The following is a 27553-nucleotide window of genomic DNA, read 5'->3' on the forward strand; positions in this document are numbered from 1 at the left end:
CCGGGGTGGGGACACGGGGGCTCGGGGGGTCCTGGGGGTGTCCCCAGGAGGGTTTGGTGGCTCTTGGGGACATTGAGGGATCTCGGGTGGTGCCACTGGATGTGTCCCTGTCCCACTGGGAGGGTCCCCACGGGATCCTGGGGTCACCGGGGTGTCCCCAGCTCCTGTGTGAGGGTGACATCAAGGGACTGGGGGGCTCTTGGAGGTTTGGTGGCCCTTGGTGACATCTGGGATGGTGCCACCACCTCCGACAGGGACCTCAAATCCATGGCTCTGTCCCTGTCCCCCCGGATTCTGCCACTGGGGGTCCTGAGTGTGTCCTCAGGAGGGTTTGGTGGCTCTTGATGACATCTGGGATGGTGCCACCGCCTGGCTCTGTCCCTGTCCCAGTGGATTTTGCACCTGGGGGCTCCAGGTGGTCTCTCCAGAGGGGATTTGTGGCTTCTGGGGTGCTTTGGGGATAACCAGGGAGCAAATCCCGATCCCTTCTTCCTGCCAGGAATTTCGCAGGGAATGGGGCTGGTCCTGCTCTGGGTGTGGATTCTGAGGGTCTGGGAATGCCTAATCCCGTTCCCTTCAGTTTATCCTGGCAGGAAAATTCACCAAATTTTAATGAAAAAATGCCGAATTCTGCCATGGAGGGTAAAAAGGGAAAAAGAGGGGGAAAAACCAAATGGGTGAGGGGTCTCTGTCCCTGTGTGACCCCAGCAGGAAAATTTACCAAATTTTGATTAAAAATTGCTGAATTCTGCCCTGGAGGGAGGGATAAAAAGGGGGAAAAGCCGAAGCATCAGCGTGGATTCGGGGTCCCGGCGGGATCTCGGGGGGTGCTACCCCCGGGTCTTGCTCCGCCCGTCCCGCAGCGCCTCGATTTTGGGGGCCAGCTCCCCAAAGGTGGGTCTGGCCCCGGGGGCGAAGGCCCAGCAGCTCATCATCATCGCGTACACCTGGGGAGGGGACAAGGGACACGGCGAGGACGTCAGGGGACGGAGGGCACTCCGGGGACCCCGAGCTTGGGGGGCTCAGGGTGCCTTCCCTGGGGTATTTAGGGTCCTTTTCCTGCTCTTTGGGGTGCACAGCGTCCCATTCCTGGGGTGCACAGGGTTCAGGGTATTTAGGGTCATTTCCCTGGGGTCTTTGGGGTCCTTTCCCTGCTCTTTGGGGTGCACAGGGTGCCATTATGGGGTGTTTGGGGTTCCTTCCCTGGGGTATTTAGGATCTATTCTCTGGGATATTTAGGATCCTTTCCCTGGGGTATTTGGGGTCCCTTCCCTGCTCTTTGGGGTGCACAGGGTCCCTTCCCTGGGGTATTTGGGGTCTCTTCCCTATGGGGCACGGGGTCCTTTCCCTGTTCTTTGGGGTTTTTAGGGTCTCTTCTCTGGGGTATTTGGGGTCCTTCTCTTGCTCTTTGGGGTGCACAGGGTACCCCATTCCTGGGGTATTTAGGGTCCCATTCCTGGGGACTTTAGGGTCCCATTCCTGGGGACTTTAGGGTCCCTTCCCTGCTCTTTGGGGTGCTCAGGGTCCCATTTCTGGGGTATTTGGGGTCCTTTCTCTGGGGTATTTGGGGTCCCTTCCCTGGGTTATTTAGGATCTATTCCCTGGGATATTTAGGATCCTTTCCCTGGGGTATCTGGGGTCCCTTCCCTGCTCTTTGCGATGCTCAGGGTCCCATTTCTGGGATATTTGGGCTTCCTTCCCTGGGATACTTATTTAGGGTCCCTTCCCTGGGGTATTTGGGGTCCCTCTCCTGCTCTTTGGGGCGCTCGCTGTCCCACCCCCGGGGTCAGCACTGTCACCTCCGAGGGACATCCAGCAGGGGCCGGCAGCCTCCGGTTGTCCTTGAGCAGCTCCAGCAGGTGACAGATGATCTGCGCCGGCCTGGCCGTGCCCATCATCCGCAGGAATTCCTGCCGGGAGCGGCGGGACGCCGTCAGCGCCGGGAGGGGGGGGGAAATGAGTGACCCCCCTCCTTTTCCCGGGAAAAAAACCAAAATTGTCACCTCCGAGGGGCTCCTGCTCTTGGAGCTGTAGGTGAAGAGCTCGTAGAGGAGCACGCCGAAGCTCCAGGTGTCGGAGGCGCAGGAGAAAATGTTGTCAGCCAGCGATTCCGGGGCGTACCTGGGGGGAAAATGGGATTCTGAGGCTGGAAAAGGATTCTGAGCCCCCTGAAAAGGGGATTCTGATTCTGAGCCCCAGGAAAAGGGGATCTTGAGCCCTGGGAAAAGGGGATTCTGAACAGAAGGAAAAGGGGATTCTAAACAGAAGGAAAAGGGGATTCTAAGCCCCAGGAAAAGGGGGTTCTGAGGCTGGAAAAGGGATTATGAGCCTGGAAAAGGATTCTGAGTGCCCTGAAAAGGGGATTCTGATTCGGAGCCCCGGGAAAAGGGGATTCTGAACAGAAGGAAGAGGGGATTCTGAACAGAAGGAAAAGGGGGTTCTGAACAGAAGGAAAAGGGGGTTCTGAGCAGAAGGAAAAGGGGGTTCTGAACAGAAGGAAAAGGGGGTTCTGAGCCCCCCGAGAGGGGATTGTGAGCCTTGGAAAAGGGGATTCTGAGTCCTAAGAAAAAGAGGATTATAAGCCCCAGGGAAAAGGGGATTCCGAGCCCCGGGAAAACAGGATCCCGAGTCCTGGACCCCGCTGGAATTGCAGCCCTCCCGGTGTCCCCCCTCACCAGAACACGGGGCTCTGCCCGGGCTCCCGCACCACGTAGTAATCCTTGTCCTGCGGCAGCAGCTTGGCCAGCCCGAAGTCGCCGATCTTGACGTGGCTGTCGCTCTCCACCAGGATGTTCCTGCTGGCCAGGTCACGGTGCACGCAGCGCCGCGCCCCCAGGTACTCCATGCCCTGCGGGGAGCGGGGACACGGCTGCGGACACGTCCCAGGGCTGGGGACACGGCTGGGGACACGTCCCAGGACTGGGGACACGGCCGGGGACACGTCCCAGGACTGGGGACTCCCACGGTGAGGGGCCCTGGGGGCTCATCCCGGCTGGGTCACAGCCCAAGGCCGGGACAGAGCTGATGGCAGGGACAGGATCCTTCAGCGTCCCCAGGGCTGGACAATGACCCTTGGGTGACCCTCGGGTGACCCATGGCATTGCTCCGGCCAGGACAGCCGCTGGCAGGGACAGGACCCAGGGCTGACCCTTGGCCCGGTTCCAGCCCCAGCCCGGGTCAGCAGCCCCCCGGCCCCGAGCCCACCTTGCAGATCTGCCAGGCGTAGAGCAGCAGCGTCCTGTGCTCCAGGCGGGGCTGGTTCTTCTGCAGGAAATCCCGCAGGCAGCCGTTGGGCAGGAACTCCATCACCAGCCGCAGACCCCGCATTCCTGCGGCCAGAGCCCGCACCGGCACGGCCGGGATAGGATCGGGGATCCCAGCCCCATTCCCGGCCCATTCCCTGTCCATTCCCTGCCCCATTTCTTACCCCATTCCCTGCCCCATTCCCAGCCCCACTTCCCGGCCCACCCCCATTCCCTGTCCATTCCCACTCCATTCCCTGCCCCATTCCCTCTCCATTCCCCGCCCCATTCCCCACCCCATTCCCCAGCCCATCCCCATTCCCTGCCCTATTCCCACCCCATTCCTGGCCCATTCCCCATCCATTCCCGCCCCATTCCCTGTCCATTCCTCGTCCATTCCCTGCCCCATTTCTTACCCCATTCCCTGCCCCACTTCCCGGCCCACCCCCATTCCCTGCCCCATTCCCTGCCCCATTCCCACTCCATTCCCTGCCCCATTCCCCGTCCATTCCCACTCCATTCCCTGCCCCATTCCCACCCCATTCCCTGCCCCACTCCCCAGCCCATCCCCATTCCCGCCCCACTCCCAGCTCACCGCGGCTGTAGCAAACCCCCCGGTACTGGACGATGAAGTCGTGCTGCAGCGAGTGCAGGATTTGGATCTCCCGCTCGAAATCCCGGATTTCCTTGGCCGAGTCCTGCTGCAGCTTCTTCACGGCCACCAGCTCGCCTGTGCTGTCACCCAGGGGGTCGTAGCGGCACAGCTCCACGCTCCCGAAATTCCCCTGGAGGCGGGGAACCGGGATTTGAGGTGGTGCCCCCCACATTCCCAGCGCTTCATCCCTCCCCGGAATCCCCCACACAGAGCGGGATTCTCGGGAATTGTTTCATTCACACCCCAAATCGGGGAAGGGAAGGGAAGGGCGGCTGAGCTGGGGTTTGGGGTTTGGGGGGTCTCTCCCGTGCCCCCACCTTTCCCAGCAGCGAGATGTACTTGAGGTGCCGCTCCTGGAAGTGCTCGGGGTCCTGGCTCATGGCCAGGGAGTCGTGTCCCCAAAAGCCATCCCGGAGCGTCACATCCGCGGGGGACAGCTCCGAGAGCAGCTCGTAGTCTGGGGGACAGGGGGGGTGAGGTTGCTGAGGGGTCCCCCGTGTCCCCCCCAGGTCCCACTGAGAGATCCCCCATGTCCCCCTGAGGGGTCCCCCGTGTTTCCCTGAGGGATCCCCTGTATCCCCCTGCGGTGTCCCCCGTGTCCCCCGCGGTGTCCCCGTGTCCCCACCGGAGGAGATGAGGCCGTTGAGGTCGCGGATGAGGGCGCGGAAGCAGGGCCGGCGCCGGGGCTCGTAGTCCATGCACTGCGCCACCAGCGCCGCCAGCTCCGGCCACTTGGGAGCCGGGAGCTGCTGCCGGCTGCGGTAGAACTCCAGCTTCTGGGGGGACAGGGACAGGGAGCCCAGAGAGCCCCGGAGTGAGGCTCCGAGCTGGGAGAGGGTGAGGAGGGATGGGATGGGATCCATGGGAATGATGGGATGGCATGGGATGGGATGGGGCAGGAGGGATGGGATTGATGGGACAGGATCCATGGGATAGGATAAGGCAGGAGGGATGGGATCCATAGGATCCATGGGATGGGATAGGATGGGGCAGGATAAAAATGGGATGGGGCAGGAATTCCAGGATCCAGTGGGATGGGACAGGAATTCCAGGATCCAGCAGGATGGGGCAGGAGGATTGGAATGGGGCAGGAATTCCAGGATCCAGTGGGATGGGGCAGGAATTCCAGGATCCAGCGGGATGGGGCAGGAGGATTGGGATGGGGCAGGAATTCCAGGATCCAGCAGGGCGCTGGGATCACCTCACCCTGTGTGGCTCCAGCAGGCTCAGGGGCATGTTCCCCCCCGCTGAAGATCTCCCAGAGGGTGGCTCCGAAGCCCCACTTGTCGGCCGGCAGCGCCAGGCTCCCGGGGTCGCTGACACACTCCGGGGCCACCCACGGGATCCGCTCCACCAGCACTGTGGGGTCCGGCCCCACTCAGCACCCACGGGGGGTCAGCACCCCCGGCACCCCCCAGGACCCCCCCAGGACCCCCCCCAGTCACTGTCCCGGGCCAGGGCATGGTGCTGACCCTGGCGTGGTTGGGTTTGGTGAAGGGGATTCAGAGCCCACAGCCGGGACCCCCCTTTGAGAGACACAGGACCCTGATTCCAGAACCAGGACCCCAAACCTAGGACCAGGACCCCAAACCCAGATCCAGGACCCCAAAACCACTGGCCAGGACCCAAACCCCAGATCCAGGACCCCAAAACCACTGCCAGGACCCAAACCCCAGATCCAGGACCCCAAAACCACTGCCAGGACTCAAAACCCAGGACCTGGACCCCAAAACCACTGCTAGGACCCAAAACCCAGGACCTAGACCCCAAATCAGGACCAGGACCCCAAACCCAGAGCTCCAACACAGAGCCTACAGCCAGAATTCCCCCATTGAGGATGAATGCAGGACCCCAGACCCAAACCCAGATCCAGGACCCTGTACCCAGATCCAGGACCCTGTACCCAGATCCAGGACCCCGTACCCAGATCCAGGACCCCGTACCCAGATCCAGGACCCCAAACCCAGATCCAGGACCCCAAACCCAGATCCAGGACCCCGTACCCAGATCCAGGACCCCAAACCCAGATCCAGGACCCCAAACCCAGATCCAGGACCCCGTACCCAGATCCAGGACCCCGTACCCAGATCCAGGACCCCGTACCCAGCACCCCAGGCCCCCCTCACTCACTGTCGTGGGCCAGGACGGTGACACTGACCCCGGGGTCGTTGAGTTTGATGAACGGGGGGCTCCCCCCGGCCGTGTCCCCCTCCCGGGCCAGCAGAACCTTCTTGGCAGAGACATTCCCATGGGGGATCTTCTTGTCCTCCTGGACGGGGGGAAGAGGGACGGGGACCCTCAGGGTGGTCCCAGGGGCTGGGGGGGGAACCAGGGGTGGGTGGGAGCCGTGGGAGGGGGACGGATGGGAGATGTGGGGTGGGGATCCCTGGGATCAGTGGGGTGGGGATCTGTGGGATCTGGATGTTTTGGGATCCATGGGATGTGCGGGATCCATGGGATTCATGGGATAGGGGGTGTGGGATGGGAATCCATGGAATCTATGGGATGGGGATCCATGGGATGTGGGGGTGTGGGAGCTGTGGGTGTGTGGGGTCCGAGGGACATGGTTGTGTGGGACCTATGGGATAGGGATGTGTGGGATCCACAGGACACGCACACATGGGATTCATCGATACGGATCTGTGTGATCCATGGAAAGTGGATCTGTGGGATCCATGGGATCTGTGTGATCCATGGAAAGTGGATCTGTGGGATCCATGGGATGTGGATCTGTGGGATCCATGGACATGCCCACATAGGATCCATGGGACACGGATCTGTGGGATCCATGGGATGCGGATCTCTGTGACCCCCAGGACACGCCCACCCAGGACCCACACCCACGCCCTCCCCGCAGCCGTGCATGCAGCACTGGAGCTGCAGCGCAGCGCTGCCCCGCTGCCGCAGGCTGCACAGCTCACCCAGAGCCCCCAGATCCCAGAAATCCCCGGGATAAACAGCGGGAAAACCCCGGGGGCTCACCAGGTAGTTGAGGGCGTAGCCCAGCTGCTTGGCCACCGTCAGCTTCCAGCCCGTGGTCACGGCGCCGCGGCGCTTGCGCAGGTACAGGTCCAGCGGGCCGTGCCGGACGTGCTCCTGCACCATCACACCTGGGGGGCACACACCGGGGGGCAGGGGGGAAAATGGGGCGGGGGCGGGGTCCAAAAAAGGGTTAGGCAGGCAAAAAAGGGTCGGGGGTGCTCGAAAAGGGTCAGGGGTGGCGAAAAAGGGGTCCGGGGTGCCCAAAAAGGGGACTGGGGGTGCCCAAAAAGGGGTCAGGGGGTGCCCACACAGAAAGGGGTCAGGGGGTCCTCACAAAGGGCTCAGGGGGTCCCCAGGTGTCCCCGTGGCCACCGCCCCGGCGGTCACTCACTGTCCTTGCCCAGGCTGACGCCGTGCAGCAGCACCAGGTGTTTGTGGGACAGCTGGCTCATGGTGCTGGCCGCCTCCAGGAAGGACTGGGGACAGGGACAGGCGGCTCAGGGCGGGGCCTCGGTGACCCCGAGGTGACATCCCGGAGGGGACATCCCCGCCCCCTCACCTCCAGGCAGTTTCGGTGGCTGCTGTCCATGACCTTGAGCACCACCGGGGTCTGCCGGGGCCCGTCCTCGTCGTCCTGCTCCCGTTTGACGCCTTTGTAGATGTGTGTGAAGGAGCCGCGGGCCAGGCTCTCGCCCTGGGGGACACGGGGACATTGCCGGGGGTCCCTGTCCCCTCTGTGCCACCCCCAGTGTGGCCCTGGTGTCCCCGTACCCGGGTGAGGCTCTGCGGGTCGATCTTGTGGAACATCATCTGGTGCAGGCTGCGGCGGCGCGGGGCGGGAGGGGACCCGGGGGGACAGGGGACACCGCTGCGCACGATCAGCAGGTTGGACTTCTCTGGGGAGGGGGGACAGAGGGGGTGAGGGGGACTTGGGGAGGGGAACCCCGGCTGGTGACATGGCACGGACACCTGGTGATGTCACAGTCTGCTTTGTGATGTCACAGCTGCTCCGTGACACCACAGCTACTCTGTGACACCACACAGCTGCTCTGTGACATCACAACCACTCTGTGACATCACGCAGCTGCTCTATGACACCACAACTCCTCTGTGACATCATAACCACCTCATCGATGCTCTGTGAGGTCACATTCGCTCTATGACATCACAACCACCCTGTGACATCACACATCCACTCTATGACATCACAGCCGCTCTGTGCCCTCACCTCCCCCTCTGTGCCCCCCCCCCCCAGTGTCACCTTTGGCCCGGGGGGGACAGGCCACCTCCAGGCGCATGGTGGCCCCCTCAGCCTGCAGCCCGCGGTGCCCGTAGGTGCCCAGCAGCTCCCGCAGGCTGCAGAACCTGCGCGACACCCCCGACAGCCACACGTGCCCGTCCTCGTCCCGCCGGATTCGGCACCGCCGGTAATCCCGGCCCGAGCGCGTCTGCGGGGAGCCAGCGGGATCAGAGAGACCCTCGGGATCAGAGAGACCGCCCCGGGATCAGAGACAACCCCCCGGGATCAGAGACAACCCCTTGGGATTAGAGAGACCCCCCCGGGATCAGAGACACCCCCGGGATCAGAGATGCCCAGCTCCAATCCCGGCTCCATCCCCGCTCCATCCCAGCAGGTCCCAGGGCTGTGTCACCGTCCCCGCAGGTCCCTGGGCTGTGTCACCGTCCCCAGCCCCCCCCAGCCCCCCGGGGGCTCTCACCTGCACGCACACGGTCAGCAGGTAGCTGTCGAAGTCCTGGGGGCTGCGGCGCAGCAGGAACAGCCCCGGGGCGCCCCCGGCCGCCTCCAGCTTGTTCACCGCGAACTCGGCGCTGCCACGGGCCGGGGTGGCCGCGGTGACCCTCGGGGTGGGGACATCGCGGGCACCGCCTGTGCCCAACCCCCTCCCCAAACCCCCGTGGGGACCCGCCCGTGCCGGGGGAGGAGAAAGAGAAAGAGAAAGAGAAAGAGAAAGAGAAAGAGAAAGAGAAAGAGAAAGAGAAAGAGAAAGAGAAAGAGAAAGAGAAAGAGAAAGAGAAAGAGAAAGAGAAAGAGAAAGAGAAAGGAGAAGGAGGATGGTGATGATGAAGGGGATAAAGAGGAAGAGGAGGAGGAGAAGGAGGAGAAAGGGAAAGAGAGGGAGTGTGATGATGAAGAGGAGGAGGAGTAGAAGGAGAAAAAGAAGGAAAAGGAGAAGAAGGACAAGGAGGAGAAGGAGGATGAGGAACCAGACCCCACACCCCGCGGGGTCCCACCCGTGCCGGGAGCGGTTCCATCCCCTCGCTCCCCGCGTCCCCTCGGGCCGGGGGCTGCCGGGGGCTGCCGGGGGTCCCGCGCCCACCTGATGGGCCCGTGGCACTGATCCTCCAGGTCCTGCAGCAGCCGCGGCGGGGCCACCTCCCTGCAGAAGTAATGCTGCGGGTCCGCCGTCAGCCGGTAGTAACCGTCCAGCAGCGCCACGAACGACCGCGCCTCCCGCAGCGTGGGGAACTCCACCTCCTGCGGGGACACCGGGCTCACCCCCTGTCCCCTCCGGCCCTCCCGGGGTGTCCCCAAGGTCCCCAAACCCTTCCGGGCTCACCCTGTGTCCCCTCCAGCCCTCCCGAGGGTCCCCAAGGTCCCCAAATCCCTTCCCGGGGTCACCCTGTGTCCCCTCCAGCCCTCACAGGGTGTCCCCAAGGTCCCCAAAACCCATCCGGGCTCACCCTGTGTCCCCTCCAGCCCTCCCGAGGGTCCCCAAGGTCCCCAAATCCCTTCCCGGGGTCACCCTGTGCCCCCTCCAGCCCTCCCGAGGGTCCCCAAATCCCTTCCCGGGGTCACCCTGTGTCCCCTTCAGCCCTCCCGAGGGTCCCCAAGGTCCCCAAACCCTTCCCGGGGTCACCCTGTGTCCCCTCCGGCCCTCCCGAGGGTCCCCGAGGTCCCCAAACCCCCTCCTGGCCTCACCAGCGCCCGGCTGTCCGCCTTGGTGACGGTGACCAGCCGCGGCTCCGCCGCGCTCGCCGCCTGCTTGATGCTGATGTCGGCGATGTCGGGGAAGTCGCAGAAGTGCTGGCGGCTCTGCCAGGGGACAGCGACGGTGACAAAGCCGCCACACAGACCACAAGAGCGCACAGAAGTGGAAAGATTTAATGTCTCAAGTCACAGGAGATGATGGATCCCGGTTAGGTGGCTGTGGGAGTGCTTGGGAATACTCTGTGTGGGAATATTCTATGTGGGAATATATATATATAAAAATATTATATATATTTAAGATATAATATATAATATATTATATATATATAATGTTTATTCTATGTGGGAATACTCTGTGGGGGAATATATAAATATATAAAATAATATATAATATACATATAACATTTATTCTGCGTGGGAATATTCTATGTGGGACTATATATTATAGATTTATATATATAATGCTTATTCTATGTGGGAATATTCTGTGTGGGAATATTCTGCGTGGGAATATTCCATGCCTCCAATAACAGAAGCCCGCAGCAAGACCAGCACTCCTGCACGTGCAGCAGCAGTCCAAACAAACATCTCAGAAGAATTCGGAAAACACCAAAAAAACCCCCTACAGATCAAAAACTAGAAAAAAAACCCCAGAAAAAACAACCTCTCGCAGCTTTTCACGTAACTCCTCAAGGAAACAGCTCCACCAGCTGTGATAGAACACTGAAAATCTTGTTTGTAAATAGAAACTCCGTGTTTGAAGGATGGGGGGTTTTGCAGCTTGGCCATAAAGGAGCTTTGCAAAATTAGGTTTTATGTGTAGTAACTGTTGTAGTGACAATGTTAGTGACAGTGCCTCGTGTGCTGCACTGTGCACGGCAAACTGTTCCTTTTCTGTTCAAGAGAGAGGGGGAAACGTGGGAAATGGATTTTGTAGGGAATTCTCAAAGCCTGACAGGAGGATCACATAAAACGGATCTGTGTGCAAACCCTGAGATGGGAAATGCTGGGTGAAAAGTGCCACGGGATGGGATGGACGTTGCTAAGGAAGAAATAGAACTAAAGTTTCAAAGGATAGCCTTGCAAAAAAAGACTAAATACTTTGGAGAAATAGAACTGTGCAAGGTGAATGTACGGAACATGTAAATATGGAAATAGAATTATGAAAGGTGAATATCTGGAACATGTAAATATGGGAATAGAACTATGAAAGGTGCATTGTAGTAGAACCCACGAGAGGTAATTTTAGATGATTGGCTTTAAGGCATTTATGGCACGGTGTAACAAAAGCTGACAGGCCAAAAAATCCCGCTTATAATGGATTGTAATTAAGAAATAATTTAGCTTCTGATTGTGACGGGGTGAATTACAACACCCCGTATTGTCTCACCTTTCAGACGAGATTAAAAGTGGAATTAAATCTTTTTAAACTCCTCTGAGTTGCCCCATCTCTGGGTCGGAAAAGGGATAATCCAACAAGAAACAAGTTTCAAAGGACGGCCTTGCAAAACAACCCAGACACTTTGGAGAAATAAAACTATGAAAGGTGCATTGTAGGAGGACCCACGAGGGGTAATTTCAGATTGGCTTTAAGGCATTTACGGCTTCGTGTGGCAAAATCTGATCAGCCAAAAAATGCTTAAAATGTAATTAGGAAATAGTTTGGCTTCCGATCATGATGGCGCGAGTTATAGCACCTGCATTGTCTCACCCTTCACACGAGACTGAAAACAGAATAAAATTCTTTAAAAACATCTCTCAGTTGCCCCGTCTCTGGGTTAGAAAAAGCAAAAAATCCCTCAGGTGACAACCCCATCACCCAGGGTAACACCTGTATTATCTCATCCTTCACACAGGAGTGAAAACAGAATAAAGTTCTTTAAAAACATTTTTCAGGAGCCCCATCTCTGGGTCAGAAAATGGATAATCCCACAGGTGACAACCCCATCACCCAGGGTAACACCTGTACCGCCTCCCCCTTCACACCAGACCAAAACCAGAATAAAATTCTTCTAAAAACATCTCTGAATCGCCCCATCCCCTGGTCAGAAAAATCGAACAATCCCCACCTGAGAGCCCCATCACCCCGGGTAACACCTGCACGGCCGCACCCTTCGCATGAGACTAAAACCAGAACGCAATCCTTTAAAAACACCTCTCAGCTGCCCCATCCCTGGGTCAGAAAAGGGGATAATCTCCAGCACCGCCTCACCCTTCACACCAGAATAATAATTTTAAAAAAATCTTTAAAAACATCCCCCAGCTGCCCCACCTCCGGCTCAGAAAACCCGAACAACCCGCCGGCCCCGTTGCCCCCGCACACCTCGGAGCCGCCGCAGCTCCAGGCCACGCCGCTGTCCCCGCACACGTGGAGGGCGATGGGCGCCGCCGAGCCGGGCGAGCGCACCTGGAAAACCTCCTCGGAGCGGCGGCGCTGGAGCCGCTCCAGGTCCAGCAGGTATTTGAGCTTCAGGTGCGGCCCGTCCGTGTGGCCGCAGCCCCCGAGGCGCCGCAGGGATTTGCCGAAGCGCCGCCGGAGCCGTTTGCGGGTCACGAAGTTGTGCTGCTGGATCTGAGCCCGCAGCGGCGCCGGCAGGCACGACTTGTAACTGAGGGGACACAGAGAGGGGTGTCCCCGGGGGTGCCGGAGTGTCCCTGGGGGTGTCGGGGTGTCCCCGAGTGTCCCTGGGGGTCCCCAGGTGTACCTGGGGCTGTCGGGGTGTCCCTGGGTGTGTCAGGGTATCCCCGAGGGTGTCAGGCTGTCCCCAGGAATGCCAACCTGTCCCCAGTGGTGCAGTGCTGTCCCTGGGGGTGCCAAGCCGTCCCTGGGGCTATCGGGGTGCCCCCGGGGGTGTCACGCTGTCCCCACGGGATTCAGGCTGTCCCCATTGGTGTCACACTGTCCCCATAGGTGTCACACTGTCCCCACCCACACCGGGCTGTCCCGAGGGCGCCGCCCTGTCCCCCGGTGTCACCTGAGGTGGCTGCAGAGCTGTCCCGGGCTCTGTCTCTCCTCCTTGGCGATGCGCAGCATGTCCAGCAGGGCCAGCCCCAGGCACTGCTCCTGCGTGGGCAGGCTCAGCCCCACGGCCACGCGGCCCCCGATGAAATCACTGCGGGACTGGGGGGGCACCGCCCTCAGGGGGGGCCCCCAGCTCCTGAGAGACCCCCCTGAGCCCTGCTGGTGTCACCCCAGAGCCCGTGGGGGACACAGCCTGCCCCTGCTGCACCCCTGTCCCCCCGGGGCGTGTTCCCCCACTCAGGGGACAGAGTGACGCTGTCTTGGCAGCTTGGGGGGCCCCACGTGCCCACCGTGGGGTGGCCACGAGCTGTTCCAGGTGAGCCAGGGGAGGGGATCCACAGCCCCCGGGGGCGGCTGCAGGAGGAGAAGGAGGAGGAGGAAAAAAGGGAATGGGAAAGAGAAAGGAGAAGGAAAAGGAGGAGGAGAAGGATGATGATGGTGATGATAACGGTGAGGAGGAGGAGAAGGAGGATGATGAAGAAGAGGAGGATGATGAAGAGGAGCAGGAGGAGGGGCCGGGCTGTCCCCGCTCACCTGTGCGAACAGGTAATCGATGACGGGGTAGTCCAGGACGGGGCTGGCCGGGCCGTTGAGCAGCTGGAAGCGATGGGACTGTCCCAGCCCACACCAGTTGGGGAAGAAGAACCTGGCGGGGACAGCGGGGACAGGGGAGTCGCAGCGCTGTGTCCCCCAGAGAGCAGGACCCCAACAGTGCCCGGGAACCCGGGGCTGTACCTGATCCTGTACACCACCACCTGGCTGCGGGACTCCTCCACCCTGAACACGTGGTTCGGGGGGAACCAGCAGCTCAAATCCTCCGTGGCCAGAGCAAAGAGAGAGTGGCACACGGGCAGCACGCCTGGGGACAGAGAGGGGACGTTCTGTGACATCACAGTTGCTCTGTGACATCACACAGCCGCTCTGTGACCTCACAGTGGCTCTGTGACGTCACACAGCCACTCTGCGACATCATAGCCGTTCTGTGACATTACACAGCCGCTCTGTGATCCCATTCCCACATCCAGACCCCACCTCCACCCACACCCAGGACCCCGTTCCCATGCCCAGAACTCCAATTCCCAGATCCAAAACTCCCATTCCCACGCCCAGAACTCCCATTCCCAGGACGCTCCTCCCGGCGCCCACCGCAGGCTTTGGCGGCTCGCACGCAGAGCTCCTCGGCCGTGAACTCCCCGCAGGTGAAGCTGAGAGCTCCGGCCGTGCTGCCCAGGGCCGTGCTGCCGGGGGCCGTGCCCGGGGCCGTGCCCGGGGCGCGGTGGTACAGCAGCACCTGCAGCGTGCCGCTCTCCCCCGAGGACAGGCTGCAGGAGCGGCCCCCGATCAGCGGCGTCTCCTCGCCCAGCGGGGCCATGGGGGGCGCTGCAAGGAAAGGGGGGGCTCAGGGTGACCCCCGTGTCCCACAGCTGCCCGGCCCTCATCATCCTCACACGCCGCAGCGGCGCCCGCGGGGAAGGGATGGGCCCTTCTTGGGAAGGAGGGAGGGGAACTGAGGCGCGAGGTTGGATATCCCCACCCTCCCCTCCCAGCCTGTCCCACCCTCCCGGCCGCTCCTCCTCCTCCTCAGTGGTCCCGGTGTGAGCAGGGAGGACTCGGCTGCAACCCGGGGTCCAACGCCTGCTCCATCCCCGGCTCCATCCCCGGCTCCATCCCCGGCTCCATCCCGGTTCCAATCCCGGTTCCAATCCCGGCTCCATCCCCGGCTCCATCCCCGGCTCCATCCCCGGCTCCATCCCCGGCTCCATCTCGGTTCCAACCCCGCTCCATCCTGGCCCGGCCGCCCCCCGGAGCCCCCCCGATACCTCTCCCCTTCCGGGGGTCTCTCTCCGTGCCTGGGGCGGGGGTCCCGGCCGGGCCGCGCCGCCAGCCCAGCGTTCTGGGGGTGCGTGGGTGGCTGCGAGCGAAGGAGAGAGACAAAAAATCCCCGGGGTGACTTCCTTCCTGCCCGAGGCCTCCTGGGCGTGTGGCTTCCTGGCAGGGGAGGGAGGGGGGACAAAATGCGACACTCCAGGGTGCTGCCAGCGGGGTGTGGGGCGGCTGAAGGGCTGAAAACCTGGGCACCCCGGGGTACTCCTCTGGCCACCCCCCGGTCCCCTCTGGCCACCCCCCGGTCCCCTCTGGTCACCCCCGGGTCCCCTCTGGTCATCCCCTTGTCACCCCAGGTCACCCCCTGGTCCCCTCGGGTCACCCGCGGGTGCTGGCACCGCGGGTGCCTCAGGGACGGGGGATGCTCTGCCAGGCCATCACAGCTGCCACCCCCCATTGCTGCCACCCGCAGTGTCCCCTCGTGTCCCCGGCGCTGCCCCGGGTGCCACCGCGGGGTTGGGCGTGTGCCAGCCGCCGGGGCCGTGCGGTGTCGCATGTCCCCGCCCGGCGGATGTGGCTCGAGCTCGGTGTTGTTTCCCCTGGAGCTGCTCCAAACCCGCCCGGGGGAGAAGAGGAGGAGGAGGAGGAGACGCGGCGGGGAGGGGAAGGGTCCTGCCCTGCCCTGCCCCCTCCTGGGGACAGCTCCTGGGGACAATGCCACCATCAGGGCTGGAGGGAGGGAGCAGGGACACTCGTCTGTCCGGTGGGGAGGTCTCAGAGGGGGCGGTGGCCCTGTGGTGACACCTGAGAGGGGACAGGGACCTTGTGGTGACACCTTGGAGGGGACAGGGAGCTGGCAGGGATGGCTCAGAGGGGACAGGGCCTTCAGGGTGACACACTTGGGAGGGGACAATGCCTTCAGGGTGACATCTTGGAGGGGATGGTGCCTTCATGGTGACATCTTGGAGGGGACAGTGACCTTGCAGTGATGGCCTTGAGGGGACAGTGACCTCGTGGTGATGGCCTGGAAGGGACATTGACCTCACGGTGATGACCTGGAGGGGACAGGGACCTCCATGGTGACATCTTGGAGAGGACAGTGACCTCCATGGTGATGACCTAGAGGGGACATGGTGATGCCTCGAGGAGGTGACCGTGCCCTTGTGGCGATGCCGTATAGGGGACAGTGACCTCCCAGCGACACCTCGGAGGGGACAGTGACCTTGTGGTGACAGCCTGGAGGGGACAGTGACCTCGTGGTGATGCTGTGTGACCTTGTGGTGACACTGTGTAGGGAGGGGACAGTGACCTTGCAGTGACACCTTGGAGGGGACACTTCCTCCATGGCCACACCTTGGAGGGGCCTCTGCCCCCTTGGCGACACCTCGGAGGGGACAATGACACACCAGCGGCCACACGGCCAGCACTGCACCTCTGTCCCCCCTCGGCCCTGTCCCCCCGCCCCAATCCCGACCTCCTCCGCGGGGTTTTGGGATAAGAGCTCGGAAATCCCCAAACCCGTCCGGGGCCCGGGCGGGCCCCAGCAGCCTCGGTGGCCGGGAATGAGGAAGCGGGGCCAGCCCCACGCCCGGTGCCACGTGTCGGGAGTCGCCGCTCCTGCCCCGCCACCGCCGCTCCCGGCAGTGAAGGGGTTATTACTGCGGCCGAGGCCGCCCGCAGCTCCGTCCTCCCCGCCGAGCCTCCCTCCCCGACGGCCTGAGCCCTGAACCTTCCCCGCACGGCCCGGAGCGGCTCGGACCCCTCAACACCTCCCCAGGACCTGGCGGGGACCCCCCTGGCAGGGACCCCCCTCTCAGGGACCCCCAGGCAGCCCCCGGGGCTCGGCACAGCCGGTCCGTCCCGCTCTGCCGGCCAACAGCCTTGCTCGTTCTGGGTAAAGGTTTCTCTCCTTGGGGTTTGTTGTTTTTTCCCCTCGGCTGGAGATAAATTTGGCTGCGCCCGAGGCTCTGCCCCTCCTTGTTCGTGCCGCTTTGGGGAGGGGTCGCTGCCTTGCCTCCCCTCCCTTCCCCTCCCCTCCCTGCCGGGCCGTGTCCCTTCGGTTGCCGGAGCTTCCCTGGAGCCGGAGCAGCAACCAGGGGAGGAGGGATTGGGGTAATTCCCCCTACCCCACCCTTGCCAAAATCTGGCTGTTCCTGGTCGGACTCTGCCCTTTGGCACCCCTTGGCACAGCCCCCGCCTGGGAAGGGTGCGGGGTGAGGCACAAAACCCCGCGTTCCCCCCTTCTCCTGCTTCCCCCTCGGCTGCGCCCGCTCCCGAGGAATTTTCTCTTCCTCCAGCCTCTCCTCTCCGGCCTAACCCCTCGAGGAGTCCCTGCGTCCCCACCCTCCCGCAGGTGACCGGGTTTTGCGGGGGACAGCTCCTCCCCACCCCGCAGCCTCCCATGGCAGCTCCTCAGGGCCCCCAGGCCGTGCGGGACCTCACCTTCAGCCCCTGGGATTACGGAGTGTTCGCGCTGATGCTGCTCGTCTCCACGGGCATCGGGCTCTTCCACGGGCTGGCCAAGGGCGGCCAGAAGACCTCGGAGGATTTTTTCACGGGCGGCCGGAGGATGTCGGCGCTGCCCGTGGGGCTGTCGCTGTCGGCCAGCTTCATGTCGGCCGTCCAGGTGCTGGGGGTGCCGGCCGAGGCGTTCCGCTACGGCGCCAAATTCCTCTGGATGTGCCTGGCGCAGCTGGTCAACAGCGCGCTCACCGCGCAGCTCTTCCTGCCCGTCTTCTACCGCCTGGGGCTCACCAGCACCTACCAGGTGGGCGCCGAGGGGGAGATGGTGGGGGGGGGGTCCCGCCGGGGCGGGGGGCATCGCTGTCCATGGGTCTGGGGTCAGCTTGGTGGGGTGAGACCCCCACTCCGAGCCCCGCGGGGTGTGGGCGCTGATCCCCCTGGCCCGGGTGGTGTGGGGTCACTGTGTCCCCCTCAACGCCGCGGGGCTCTGATTCCCGTGTCCTGGGGTTCTGGGGGGTCACTGTGTCCCCTACAACCCCGCGGGACCCCGCTCCCCGTGTCCTGGGGTTCTGGGGGGTCACTGAGTGCCCCCCAAACCCGCAGGATGCAGACACTGACCCCCCTGTCCCGGGTGTGGTGGGGTCACTGTGTCCCCTACAACCCCGCGGGACCCCGCTCCCCGTGTCCTGGGGTTCTGGGGGGTCACTGAGTCGCCCCCACAACCCCGCAGGGTGTGGATCCTTCTCACCCCCCTGCCCCGGGTGTTTTGGGGTCACTCCCAGCCCCTGTCACCCCACCCGCAGTCCCGGGGTCACTCCGGGCTGTCCCCCACGCGCTCCTTGTCCTTGTCACAGTACCTGGAGCTGCGCTTCAGCAGGAGCGTGCGGCTGTGCGGGACCGTGCAGTACGTGGTGGCCACGGTGCGTGTGCGGCGGCCTTGGGGACAGCGCGGGGACAGCGGCGGGGGCTCGGGGCGGCTCCGCTGCTGCCCCCAGAGTCCCTGGGAAGCGCCCTCGGTGTTTTTCCTGGCTCGGAGCGAGCGGAGCACGGCGGGAGCGCTGTTTGCGGAGAGAACCGCGCTGTTTTCCCAGCTCCGTCCCCGCGGTGTCACCGCCCGGGGCCCGCGGTGTCACCTGCCCCGTCCCCGTGGTGTCACCTGCCCCATCCCCGCGGTGTCACTGTCCCGTCCCCGTGGTGTCACCTGCCCCATGCCCGCGGTGTGGTTGCCCCATCCCTTCGGTGTCACCACCCTGCCCCCGCGGTGTCACTTGCCACGGGACGGTGACAGTCCCGCTCCTGATCCCGCAGATGCTCTACACCGGGATCGTCATCTACGCGCCCGCCCTGATCCTCAACCAAGGTGTGGGGGCTCGGGGGGGCCGCTCCCCGTCCCTGTGTCCCCCCCCCAGGTGACAGTCCCCCCCCTCAGCACCTTCCCTTCTCCCCCAGTCACCGGGCTGGACATCTGGGCCTCGCTGCTGTCCACGGGGGTCATCTGCACCTTCTACACCACCATCGTGAGCGCGGGGGTCCCTCTGCTCCTGTCCCGGGCTCCTGGGGGGTCACTGTGCCCCCCAAAGCCCCGCGGGACTGGGGGGGAGTGAGTCCCGGGGGTCCCCAGCTCGCTGTGGCTCAGGGGGGCTGGGGGTGTCCCTGGGAGTGTCCCGGGGGGTCCCCGGTTCTCAGTCCCCGGCTCGCTGTGGCTCTGGGTGGGATGAGGGTGTCCTGGGGGTCCCTGGGGGCGTCCCGGGGGTCCCTGGTGTTCAATCCCGTCTCATTGTAGCGCCGGGTGGGATGGGGCTGGGGGTGTCCTTGGGGGTGTCCCGGGACTGGGGATGTCCCTGGGGGTGTCCAGGGGGTGTCCCGGGGGTCCCTGGCTCGCTGTGGCTCAGGGTGGGGTGGGGGTGGGGATGTCCCGGGGTGTCCCTGGGGGTCCCCAGCGCTCAGCCCCGGCTCTGTGCCGCAGGGCGGGATGAAGGCTGTCATCTGGACCGACGTGTTCCAGGTGTTTGTGATGCTCTCGGGCTTTGTCGCCGTCGCCATCCGGGGGCTGCTGCTGGCCGGGGGTCCCGCCGAGGTGCTGAGCATCGCCGCCAACGGCTCCCGCCTCAACTTCGCCGAGTGGGTCCCCCCCGCGCCGCCCCCAGCCCCGCGGGACCCCACCCCTCCTGTCCTGGGGTGCTGGGCGGGTCACTGCATCCCCCCCAAACCCCGCGGGACCCCTCCCACCGGCCCCGGGGTGCTGGGGGGTCACTGAGTGCCCCCCAACCCCTCGGGACCCCTCTCCCCCTGTCCTGGGGTTCTGAGGGGTCACTGCGTGCCCCCCAACCTCGTGGGGTGTGGTCGCTTCTCAGCCCCTCTCCCGGGTTTGGGGTCACTCCCATTCCCTGTCCCCCCTCTCCCGGGTCCTTGGGTCACTCCCTCCCCGTGTCCCGGGTTTTGGGGTCACTCCCACGACGTGTCTGGGTTCTGGGGTCACTCCCTCCCCGTGTCCGGGTTTGGGGTCACTCCCTCCCCGTGTCCGGGTTTGGGGTCACTCCCTCCCCGTGTTCGGGTTGTGGGGTCACTCTCACCCCGTGTCCGGGTTTTGGGGTCACTCTCACCCCGTGTCCGGGTTTTGGGGTCACTCTCACCCCTTGTCCCGGGTTTGGGGTCACTCCCATTCCCTGTCCCCCCTCTCCCGGGTCCTTGGGTCACTCCCTCCCCGTGTCCCGGGTTTTGGGGTCACTCCCACGACGTGTCTGGGTTCTGGGGTCACTCCCTCCCCGTGTCCGGGTTTTGGGGTCACTCTCACCCCGTGTCCGGATTTGGGGTCACTCCCTCCCTGTGTCCCGGGTTTTGGGGTCACTCCCACGACGTGTCTGGGTTCTGGGGTCACTCCCTCCCCGTGTCCGGGTTTGGGGTCACTCTCACCCCGTGTCCGGGTTTTGGGGTCACTCTCTCCCCATGTCCGGGTTTGGGGTCACTCTCACCCCGTGTCCGGGTTTGGGGTCACTCCCACCCCATGTCCCGGGTTTGGGGTCACTCTCACCCCGTGTCCGGGTTTTGGGGTCACTCTCACCCCTTGTCCCGGGTTCTGGGGTCACTCTCACCCCGTGTCCGGGTTTTGGGGTCACTCCCACCCCATGTCCCGGGTTTGGGGTCACTCCCTCCCCGTGTCCGGGTTGTGGGGTCACTCTCTCCCCGTGTCCCGGGTTCTGGGGTCACTCTCACCCCGTGTCCGGGTTTGGGGTCACTCTCACCCCGTGTCCGGGTTCTGGGGTGACCCGGTGCGCAGTTTCAGCGCGGACCCGCGGAGCCGGTACACGGCGTGGACGTTCCTGCTGGGCGGGACGCTGCTCTGGCTCTCCATGTACGGCGTCAACCAGGCCCAGGTGCAGCGATACGTGGCCTGCCGGAGCGAGCGGGAGGCCAAGATGTGAGTGCGGGGCTGATCGGGATCCCGGGGATCAGCTGGATCCTGATCGGGGTCCTGGGGATCCCCTGGGTCCTGATCGGGATCCCGGGGATCCCCTGGGTCCTGATTGGGATCCCGGGGATCGGCTGGGTCCCGGGAATTGGCCAGATCCCGCTTGGGGTCCCAGGGATCGTTTGGAACCCAGGAATTGTCCTGATCCCACCCTGGATCCTGAGAATTGTCTGGATCTCCCTCTGGATCCTGAGAATTGTCTGGATCCTGCTCCGGATCCCAGGAATTTTCTGGATCCCACTCTGGGGGCTCGCAGGGGGGAGGGGATGCTCTGGGTGTGGCTTTGTCGCCTGCCTGTGTCACTGTGTGGCCTCAGTGCCCCTGCAAGGACCTGGCACCCCTTTATGGAGCCCTGCATGACCTCTGATTGCCCTGCCAGGACCTGGCACGGTTTCAGTGCCCCTGGTAGGACCTGGCACCCTTTCACTGCCCCTTTGAGTGCCCTGGCATGGTTTCAGTGCCCCCGGCAGGACCTGGCATGGTTTCAGTCCCCCGACAGTGCCCCGGCACCCTTTCAGTGCCCTGGCAGGACCTGGCACCCTTTCAGTGCCCCTTTCAGTGCCCTGGCACGGTTTCAGTGCCCTGGCAGGACCTGGCACCCTTTCAGTGCCCCTTTCAGTGCCCTGGCACGGTTTCAGTGCCCTTGGCAGGACCTGGCACGGTTTCAGTGCCCCCGGCAGAACCTGGCACGGTTTCAGTGCCCTGGCAGGACCTAGCACCCTTTCAGTGCCCCTTTCAGTGCCCTGGCATGGTTTCAGTGCCCCCGGCAGGACCTGGCACGGTTTCAGATCCCCTTCCAGGACCTGGCACGGTTTCAGTGCCCTGGCAGGACCTAGCACCCTTTCAGTGCCCCTTCCAGGACCTGGCACGGTTTCAGTGCCCCTTCCAGGACCTGGCAGGGTTCCAGCGCCCCCGGCAGGACCTGGCAGGGTTTCAGATCCCCTTCCAGGACCCCCTGACGGCGCGGCTCCCGCAGGGCGCTGCTGGTCAATCAGGCGGGGCTGTTCTGCATCGTGGGCAGCGCTGTCGCCTGCGGGCTCGTCATGTTCGCGCTCTATCGCCACTGTGACCCGCTGCTGGCCGGGGCCATCGCCGCGCCCGACCAGGTGTGACCCCCGGCGGTGCACACGGGGGACTTGGGGAGTCCTGCTCCCTTCCAGGACCTCCCCGGCAGAGCGGTCAGAGGGGGTTTGGGGGGGTCCTCCAGGATCCTGATCCCTCCAGGCCGCCCTGAGGCAGTGGCGTGGGGGGTAAAGGGGTCCCCTGGGTGTTTTGGGGTCCCTGGGGTCCAGACCCTTTCCATCACCCCCTGAGGCAGTGTGCTGGGGGGTTGAGGCGGTCCCAGGGGGTTTGGGGTGTCCCCGCGGGGGTCCCGCCCCTGTCACCCCTGTCCCCTCCGTACCTGGGGGTGTCCCGGGCTGTTTCGGGGTTCCTGGGGCAGTGTGATGGGAGTTCGTGGGGTGCCCCGGGGTGTTTTGGGGTGTCCCCTGTCACCCCTGTCTCCGCAGTACCTGGGGCTGTCCCGGGGTGTTTTGGGGTGCCCCGGGGTGTTTCGAGGCCGTCCCGGGGTGTTTTGGGGCTGCCCCGGGGTGTTTTGGGGCTGTCCCGGGGTGTTTTGGGCTGCCCCGGGGTGTTTCGGGGTGTCCCGGGGTGTTTCGGGGCTGTCCCGGGGTGTTTTGGGCTGCCCCGGGGTGTTTCGGGGCTGTCCCGGGGTGTTTTGGGGTGCCCCGGGGTGTTTCGAGGCCGTCCCGGGGTGTTTTGGGGCTGTCCCGGGGTGTTTCGGGGTGCCCCGGGGTGTTTCGGGGTGCCCCGGGGTGTTTCGAGGCCGTCCCGGGGTGTTTTGGGGCTGTCCCGGGGTGTTTTGGGGCTGTCCCGGGGTGTTTTGGGCTGCCCCGGGGTGTTTCGGGGTGTCCCGGGGTGTTTCGGGGCTGTCCCGGGGTGTTTTGGGGTGCCCCGGGGTGTTTCGAGGCCGTCCCGGGGTGTTTTGGGGTGCCCCGGGGTGTTTCGGGGCTGTCCCGGGGTGTTTTGGGGTGCCCCGGGGTGTTTCAGGCTGTCCCGGGGTGTTTCGGGGCTGTCCCGGGGTGTTTTGGGGTGCCCCGGGGTGTTTTGGGGTGCCCCGGGGTGTTTCGAGGCTGTCCCGGGGTGTTTTGGGGTGCCCCGGGGTGTTTCGGGGCTGTCCCGGGGTGTTTTGGGGTGCCCCGGGGTGTTTCGGGGCTGTCCCGGGGTGTTTCGGGGCTGTCCCGGGGTGTTTTGGGGTGCCCCGGGGTGTTTCGGGGTGTCCCGGGGTGTTTCGGGGTGTCCCGGGGTGTTTCGGGGCTGTCCCGGGGTGTTTTGGGGTGTCCCGGGGTGTTTTGGGCTGTCCCGGGGTGTCCCGGGGTGTTTTGGGGTGTCCCGGGGTGTTTCGGGGTGTCCCGGGGTGTTTCGGGGTGTCCCCTGTCACCCTGTCCCTGCAGTACATGCCCTACCTGGTGCTGGACATCTTCGAGAGCAGCCCGGGGGTCCCGGGGCTGTTCCTGGCCTGCGCCTACAGCGGCACCCTCAGGTGAGGGGACCCCGCCCACCCCGGGGACCCCCGGGCGGGGGGTGCCGCCCCCGTGACGTCACGGCGTTGTCCCATGTGACATCACACCCCTGTCCCCTGCGATGTCACACCCCTCTGTCCCTGCTTGTTGTGATGTCACACCCCTGTCCCCTGTGATGTCACACCACTGTCCCCGTCCCCTGTGATGTCACATCCCTGCCCCTGTTCCCTGTGACATCACACCCCTGTGTCCCCATTCCCCGTGATGTCACACCCTTGTCCCTGTTCCCTGTGATGTCACACTCCTGTCTCCCCATTCCCCGTGACGTCACCCCGCCGTCCCCGTTCCCCGTGATGTCACCCCGGGGTGACAGAGCTGTTGTCCCCATGTCCCCAGCACGGCCTCCACCTCCATCAACGCCATGGCCGCCGTCACCGTCGAGGACATTGTGAAGCCGCGGCTGCCGGCGCTGTCCCCGCGGAGGCTGACGCTGATCAGCAAGGGGCTCTGTGGGTGCCACCGCCCTGGGGACACCTCCCTGGGGACGTGTCACCCCCCCGTGTCACCCCCACCGCCCCGGGGGCACCCCACGGGGACATGTCACCACCACCGGCCCAGGGACACCCCCACAGGGATGTGTCAACCTCCCGTGTCACCCCCACCTGGGTTGTGTCACCACCACCGGCCTGGTGTCACCCCCACGGGGATGTGTCAACCCCATGGGGACGTGTCACCCCCCAGTGTCACCTCCTTCTGGGTTGTGTCACCTCCACAGGGATGTGTCACCCCCATGGGGATGTGCCAGCCTTCCCTTCCCTTCCCTTCCCTTCCCTTCCCTTCCCTTCCCTTCCCTTCCCTTCCCTTCCCTTCCCTTCCCTTCCCTTCCCTTCCCTTCCCTTCCCTTCCCTTCCCTTCCCTTCCCTTCCCTTCCCTTCCCTTCCCTTCCCTTCCCTTCCCTTCCCTTCCCTTCCCTTCCCTTCCCTTCCCTTCCCTTCCCCACAAATCCCATAAAAATCCCATAAAAATCCCATATCCCCGCAGCTCTCACCTACGGCACCTCGTGCATCACCGTGGCCGCTCTCTCCTCGCTGCTGGGAGGGGGGGTCCTGCAGGTGAGAGACCCCAAATCCTCTCCCGTGGCTTTTACCGCCCCAAAAAACCCCCAAACCCCCCCAAAACCACCCCCCCCCCCCGCTGTCAGTGCCCACCTGAGTGGGGACACAGTGGGGACACAGCGGGGACACGGCCACGCTCTGGTGGCACCTGGAGAGCCCTCGAGGAAGGGGGGTTGGGGCAGTGTCAGCCGCCCCCTGGAGCTCTCCCAGACCCCAAACCCCCTCCGAGACCCCAAAAACCCACCTGAGACCCCAAATCCCCCGAAACTCCCCCGTGGCCATCAGTGCCCGTCCAAGTGGGGACACAGCGAGGTCACGGCCACGCTCTGGTGGCACCTAGAGAGCCCTTGAGGGGTTTGGGTTTGGGGCAGAGCCAGGCACCCCTGGAGCTCTCCCAGACCCCAAATCTCCCCTGAGACCCCAAATCCCCCCCAAACCACCCCAACCCCCCCGAGACTATCAGTGCCCATCCAAGTGGGGACACGGCCACACCCTAGTGACATCTGGAGAGCCCTCAAGGCCCTCCTCGAGGGTTTGGGGTTTGGGGCAGAGCCAGGCACCCCCTGGAGCTCTCCCAGACCCCAAAACCTCTCCCAGACCTCCCCAAATCCCTCCTGAGACCCCAAATGTCCCCCCAAAAAAACCAACCCCCCCGACGGTGTCACTGTCCATCCAAGCGGGGACACAGCGGGGACACGGCTGCGCTCTGGTAGCACCTGGAGAGCCCTCGAGGGTTTGGGGTTTGGGGCAGTGCCAGGCACCCCTGGAGCTCTTCCAGACCCCAAATCCCCCCCCAAAAAACCCCAAATCTCCCACAGGGCTCGTTCACGGTGATGGGGGTGATCAGCGGGCCCCTGCTGGGCGCCTTCGTGCTGGGAATGTTCCTGCCCCGCTGCGGGACCGGCGTGAGCGCGGGGTCCGGGGCTTGGGGCCGGGGTTTGGGGGGTTTGGGATTGGGGCAATTGGGGGTTCGGGGTTGGGGGAACTGGGGTTTGGGGGCATTGGGCTTTGGGCTTTGAGTTTGGGGTTTGGGGGAATTGGGTTTGGGGTTTGGGTTTGGGGTTTGGGGGAATTGGGTTTGGGGTTTGGGATGTGGCAGGTTTGGGGTTTGGGACTTGGGGTTCGGGAGATTCGGGGGATTTTGGGGAAATTGGGGGTTTAGAGGTTTGGGGATTTGGGGGAATTGGGGAAAATGAGGGAACTGGGGGGTTGGATTTGGAGGTTTGCTGGGTTTGGGGTTTGGTGGGATTTGGGGGAACGGGGGGTTTGGAGGTTTGGGGAGTTTGGGGTTTGGTGGGATTTGGGGGAATTGGGGGGTTGGGGTTTGGTGGGATTTGGGGGAATTGGGGGTTGGGTTGTGGCGGGTTTTGGGATTTGGGTTTGGGGTTGAGGTTTGGGGAATGGGAGGAGCTTTGGCGAGGGGGGATTTTGGGGCGGTGGGGATTTTGGGAATGGGGGCGTTCTGTCATTCAGCAGGGCCATGGGGACATTTGGGATTTTTTGGAGCGGGGGTCTCCACAGCCCCCCCGGGCCCTGCTGACCCCCCTGTCCCTGTCGTCATCTGTGTCCCTGTCCTCTGTCCCCATCCCTGTCCCTGTCGCTGTGGCTGTCGCAGGGGGTGCTGGCGGGCCTGGCCGTGGGGCTGGCGCTGTCGCTGTGGGTGGCCGTGGGTGCCACCCTGTACCCGCCCAGCGCGGCCACCATGGGGGTGCTGCCCACCTCGGGGACACTGTGCCCACCCCGCAACGTCACCGATGTCACCAACGCCACCGGCGGCGCCGCCCCGCCCGCGCCACCCCCGGAGCCGCTGCGGTGAGCGGGGCTCGGCGGGCTGGGGACAGCACCGGGGTGGCCCTGTCCCCTGGGGTGGCACGGCCCTGACACTGTCCCCTGGGTTAGCACAGACCTGTCACTGTCCCTTGGGGTGTCACACCCCAGTCCCTGCTGGCTGTGATGTCACATCATTGTCCCTGTCCCCAGTGATGTCACACCCCTGCCCCTGTCCCCTATGATGTCACACCTTGTTGCTGTCCCTGCTGGCTGTGACCTCCCATCCCTGTCCCTGTTCCTGCTGGTGGCACCGTGGGTGGCCTGTCCCCTGTGGTGTCACACTCCTGTCCTTGTTCCCTGTGACGTCACACTGTTGTCCCTGCTGGCTGTGACATCACAACAATGTCCCTGTTCCTTATGACGTCACTCTGCTTCCCTTGTCCCTTATGACATCACAGCCCGTCCCTGCTTGTTGTGATGTCACACGCTGTCCCCGTTCCCTGTGTCGTCACACCCCGTGCCTGCTGACTGTGACATCGCAACAATGTCCCCATTCCCTGTGATGTCACACCATTGTCCCCATTCCCTGTGATGTCACACTCTGTCCCCGTTCCCCGTGATGTCACACCCTGTCCCCACACCCTGTGATGTCACCTGCTGTCCCCATTCTGTGACGTCACCCGCTGTCCCCTCCCAGCCCGGCCATCCTGGGGGAGTTCTACTCCGTGTCCTACCTGTACTACGGCGCCTTGGGGACCCTGGGGACCGTGGGGACAGGGGCCCTGCTCAGCCTGCTGCCAGGTGAGGCCCTGCCACCTGTCACCGCTCCTTGTCACCCTGTCCCTGCCACCCCTCTCTGTCATCCCTGCTTGTGACCTTGTCCCTGTCACCCTGTCCCCTTGTTCTTGTCACCCTGTCCCCGTCACCTCCTCTGTCACCCCTCCCCGTCACTGTCCCTGTCACCCAGTCCCGTCCTTGTCACGCCTCCCTGTCACTATGTCCCTCTCACCCCCTCTGTCACCCCCATCACCCTCTCCCTGCCATCCCTCCTTGTCACCCTGTACTTGTCCCCTTGTCCTTGTCATCTCTCCCTGTCACCCTGTCCCTGTCACCGTGTCCCCTCCCAGCAGGGCCAGCTCGGCAGAGCCACCGTCCCCAGGGTGTGCTGTGGTGGGACATCGTCCGGGCCACGCCCTCGGGTGTCCCCAAGGGTGACAACAGCCCTGGGGACAGGGACGAGGACAAGGACAAGGCCCGAGTGACCCAAGTGCTGCTGGACAGGCCGGACAGGGAGGGGACACCCCCGTGGGAGCCCCCCAGGGGTGGCACTGTCACCGAGAGCGACGTCTAGGGGACAGCGTGGGGACACGGGGACAGCAGGGTGGGGGAAATGGGGACAGTGGGGTGGGGACATGGGGACAGCGGGGTGGGGACACGGTGTTGGCCCCAATAAAGGAGCTGCTGGTCCTGGATGGAGCCTGTCCTTGGGGGGACAGGGAGGGGACACAGGAGGGGACACGGCCGCTGTCCCTCAGGTGC

General features: G+C 63.9%; 2 protein-coding genes across 2 annotated transcripts; one reads left to right on the plus strand and one right to left on the minus strand.

Annotated features, from left to right (window-relative positions):
* Positions 1-642: 642 nt before the first annotated feature.
* On the minus strand, positions 643-14801 carry JAK3 (Janus kinase 3). Its single transcript, XM_066205437.1, is given in 25 exon segments — positions 643-947; positions 1800-1910; positions 2004-2121; positions 2676-2848; positions 3205-3329; positions 3838-4027; positions 4215-4354; positions 4523-4673; positions 5104-5142; positions 5144-5256; positions 6028-6166; positions 6880-7007; positions 7271-7355; positions 7439-7573; positions 7651-7775; positions 8141-8327; positions 8598-8709; positions 9219-9376; positions 9821-9934; positions 12153-12438; positions 12805-12950; positions 13386-13497; positions 13587-13710; positions 13998-14231; positions 14672-14801. Coding segments are annotated over 24 exon segments (3354 nt in total). The 5' UTR covers positions 14224-14231; positions 14672-14801; the 3' UTR covers positions 643-830.
* Positions 14802-16819: 2018 nt separating this feature from the next.
* SLC5A5 (solute carrier family 5 member 5) lies at positions 16820-27388 on the plus strand. Its single transcript, XM_066205447.1, has 14 exons — positions 16820-17442; positions 17993-18058; positions 18447-18498; positions 18588-18655; positions 19105-19259; positions 20416-20556; positions 21584-21713; positions 23061-23149; positions 23526-23638; positions 24171-24241; positions 25063-25149; positions 25860-26056; positions 26712-26815; positions 27142-27388. The coding sequence occupies exons 1-14, from the start codon at positions 17077-17079 to the stop codon at positions 27363-27365; spliced, it is 1863 nt and encodes a 620-aa protein (XP_066061544.1). The 5' UTR covers positions 16820-17076; the 3' UTR covers positions 27366-27388.
* Positions 27389-27553: the final 165 nt, after the last annotated feature.

The sequence above is a fragment of the Chamaea fasciata genome, unplaced genomic scaffold (genome assembly GCF_029207755.1).
Source record: "Chamaea fasciata isolate MVZ Bird 193981 ecotype frontalis unplaced genomic scaffold, bChaFas1.0.hap1 SCAF_28, whole genome shotgun sequence".
Classification (NCBI taxonomy): Eukaryota; Metazoa; Chordata; class Aves; order Passeriformes; family Sylviidae; genus Chamaea; species Chamaea fasciata.